Raw genomic sequence first — 3667 nt, 5'->3', positions numbered from 1 at the left:
GGCCATGTCTTGTATGCATAGGCAGCACCAGCTTTGCATAGGCCAGCCTTCCAACATGCAGCGTGGTGAAGAAAAATAAATCAATTGGTAGCCAAATCCTGAACTGATGTGACTGCTGGAACAAAGACGAACCTTCTACAAACTGATTCTTACAAATCCAATGGATTAGGGCGGAACTAGAAGGAAAACCACAGGCTCTGAGCTTTCACCACCACTACATCTAGTCCGAAGCAAGATAATGATCAAGGGAACGAACGGTAGAGTACAGCAAGTAGAAGTGAGAGCAAAAACAGCAGCCGATGAATGACTACAACAGTAGTGAAAATGTGTACGATGAAAACAAACACAAAGACTACAAGGAGCATGTGAAGTTGGTGATGTAGGTATCCAACGAGTAGCAGCAAATGGTGATGAAGAACATCTTTAGCTAATGGATACTATAAGATCAGAGTTGTACAAAAGAAAAGGATTCACAAGGGGAAACACAATATCTCATCATCTGGCGTGGCTAGCCGGAGACAGCTAATCCTTGGGAACTTGTTGAGAATCTTATGTCATGTTCTGATTTCATTGATGCATTTGAAGAGAGCATGGGATCGAGGAAACAGAGATCAAATAAGAAACATACCCAACGGCACAAGCATTTGGTGGCTCCTACCACACAATCAAAGAAGAAGCAAAAGCAGCTTTCATAACAGACTCCAGCTGCTTCATATGACATACCTACCATCAAAGTCACAATTATAGAGGAACCTTTATCAGTTCCTTCTGTCCCTGATGCCAACTTTAGTAATGGGACAGAAACCAATGTTGGGGGCACAGGCAATAACGGAACAACGAACCCGTCACATGATACTGGATTGTTAATGGTTTCCATGCAAATTGGAGAAAGACGAGAGAAATGAGTTGGATGCATATCTTAATCAACTTAAAGTTGCATCTTCCCGCAATCAGGATAGCTTGAGTGATGTTGCTATCCATATTCATGAAGCTCGACCAACTGAAGGGGTTAGTCCAGTAGAAGTTAGACCTGCAGATGGAATCTTGAAGGTTGATGGAACGGAAGCTAGAAGGGCTGGTCCCCTCATTGGAGCTAGAAGGAGGAAGTCTTTTGCTATTAAGCGATTTAAGCAAGAACCAAACTTAGGTCTCAGAAATGATACCCTTGGAAACACAACAGGTGATTGTGTCGTAGTTGGACAAGATGTGATTAAGAATACAAACGGGTTGGATCCTAATAACATCGTAGATGCTCCCCCAATCATCTCTGAAATTATAAAAATAATCAAACCCGTGAACTATTCAACATCTATAGTTAACGACACAGAGAAGGTGTCTATATGCTTTTTGGTCAGGAGGTTTAAAGCAAGCTCATGAACTCACAATTCTCAAATGAGCACATGATGCCGTCCTAAACACAACCAGTGCCACGAGTTGGACAAAGTGAGAGCATAAGCATTGTTGCCATGAGGGATGCATGTTTAGAATTTCAATGACATGGTAGATACTCCCGGAAGCATGTATGCTATTATGAATATATATCAGTAAGCTCATCAATTATTCAACATCTATAGTAATGACACACAATGTGTCTTTATCCTTCAGTAGTGAGGCAGAGAATTATCTTGGGGTTGGACAAGAATGAAACAGGCAGTGATTGAATAACAATAGATCTTCAATGGTTTCCTTGCAAGCTTTTCTTGAAATAGGCCACCGGAAATTTATAAAACCCCACAAACTGGAGGAAATAAAGGAGAGAAATGAGTTAGATGTGAACTTTATTGAACTTAAAAGGGAAAAGTACATGAAATGAGTTAGTCGTTCAAAACAGTTGGATATATAAAAGCATCTTCACTTGGTCAACCTGACTGTATATAAAACTGAAAAAAATAGTACTTGAACATCTTTTTCTTTTCAAAAAGAAATATATAAAACTGAAAAAAAATAGTGGTATGAAAATTTGAAGACAAAAAAGGAGGGAAATAAAGAAAATATAAATAGGGGAGGACCAGCTACAAAATTAAAACTACAAAAAACAAAAATTAAAGCCCAACAAGAATATAGATAAATTCATTAACATCCAAAGAAGTATATTAACACCTAATGTTACTCTTTTTATACTTGTCACAAAGTTAAATCCTTGCAGTATTTACTCAAACAGTTATGAAATTTTTATGAATTTTGTAGCTGAAAGCCATTTCTTTAACATCCAAAGTCAAAGTATATGCCTGCAGCTTTCAACAACTTCAAGGTAAATTCTAAACAAAGGCACAAATTCAATCAAGATTTGCAATAGAACAAAACAAGACAACGCGATGCCAGCAGCATATATAATTCTCGGTGTTAAGAATTCAAACAAGAAACATTTTAACAAGAGCACAAGTCTACAGGTCAAGCCAGATTTTTTTGGTGGAAAAGTAAATTCTACCTCTAGTTTCTGAATGGAATTGCACAAAAAGAGATATTTCTCTCTTCTCTATATAGAGGGAGCGTAAAGAGGACGGAACCCCAAATTGGATGCAATTGCTTGTAACCTATCAAACCACCATGCATTACCATTACTTCGCATTTTTCACTAGTTACTGTTGGGAAAGACTCGTATCATGAGATATCCGACATATACAACTTAAGAAAAGGAAAGGCAAATATATAAATATAGGAAAAAAAGTACACAAGTGTAACATAGAGGGAAAAAATAATAAGAAAAGAAAAAGAAAAACAAGACGGATAAAAAAAAGTTGGCTGGTCAACTTACATCCACAGTTCCGTGCTTGTGAAGATTTTGCATGTGGTAGATGATCAAGAGCAACTGTCATCATCAATAAGTGAACGCCTGAATCACCTTGATCTTGCAAGCACAGTATAGTCAGCCTTAAGATATTTATCATTCACGATCACTTCCTTTCCATTAGATTTGATTAAAACCTGCAAAACAATGTTAAGCTGTTAACGAAGGAAAATCTATATATGACGTATGGTTATCTATTGACACAAACTAATTATCCAGTTTATGGTAACAAAATATATTTTCATTTTGGTGTATATATATACACAAACACATATATTGATCTCTCTTYGGTTAGTGTCATGTCGATATMGATAATCATGCACATAGACAACCGAATGGTAGGAAATAAAAGAAGAGAGAACATGATATTTAAATGGCAAAACAAAAGGCTTGATTCCATGAGTTTTATCGTCCTTCATTTATTTGTTTAATGGTTGAATTCTGACAGAAKTACCATCTTGTTAGATAAAGAAAATAAACATGACCTTGTTTTTTCATCAACATCAGACAATAAAAAAGGAGAAAAAAAGAAATTGGTAGGCTTCATATGCAACAGATCAATGGTTAAAAAGAGCACAGAGAGAACCATGTCAAATATGTAGGGAAAAAATACATCAAGAGACTAGAGCACATAGTTGTCACAAAGAGAAAACTAGTCATATGCGGTGCAAATAATTAGCATCATAGGATCTAAAAATGTGTTTGTATGGTAAGAGCTAATGGATACAGCACATCAAGTGACCGGAAGTTTTCAATCCCTACACGACTTGGTATCTTGAACAATGTCGCCGATTAGGTGGTGCCTGGCATTTGTTCAATTGCAAGTGTGCCCTCTACACTAAAGTAGTGCACACAATCTGGCTAAAGAGGCTAAGAGAA

General features: G+C 36.9%; 2 protein-coding genes across 2 annotated transcripts in view; one reads left to right on the top strand and one right to left on the bottom strand.

The window, feature by feature from the left end:
• Positions 1 to 792: 792 nt before the first annotated feature.
• Positions 793 to 1377, top strand: LOC112520047 (chromo domain protein LHP1-like). Its single transcript, XM_025128352.1, has 2 exons — positions 793 to 822; positions 889 to 1377. Exons 1-2 carry the CDS (start codon positions 793 to 795, stop codon positions 1375 to 1377), a joined length of 519 nt encoding a protein of 172 aa, XP_024984120.1.
• Positions 1378 to 2662: 1285 nt separating this feature from the next.
• Positions 2663 to 3667, bottom strand: part of LOC112519888 (chromo domain protein LHP1-like) — a 6498-nt gene continuing 5493 nt past the window's right edge. Inside the window, exon 3 of the mRNA XM_025128201.1 lies at positions 2663 to 2925. Coding sequence (XP_024983969.1) covers positions 2839 to 2925 — 87 coding nt within the window. The 3' untranslated portion in view covers positions 2663 to 2838. The remainder of the gene's footprint in view (positions 2926 to 3667) is intronic.

The sequence above is a fragment of the Cynara cardunculus genome (assembly GCF_001531365.2).
Source record: "Cynara cardunculus var. scolymus isolate 2C chromosome LG 10, CcrdV1, whole genome shotgun sequence".
Lineage (NCBI taxonomy): Eukaryota > Viridiplantae > Streptophyta > Magnoliopsida > Asterales > Asteraceae > Cynara > Cynara cardunculus.
The sequence above is the reverse complement of the archived record's forward strand: the minus strand, read 5'-3'. Positions and strand labels throughout refer to the sequence as shown.

Coding starts and splice junctions, on each gene's coding strand:
- LOC112520047 (XM_025128352.1), top strand. CDS start 793: ATGGGACAGAAACCAATGTTGGGGGCACAG. Junction 823..888: donor AACCAATGTTGGGGGCACAG/GCAATAACGGAA, acceptor TGCAAATTGGAG/AAAGACGAGAGAAATGAGTT.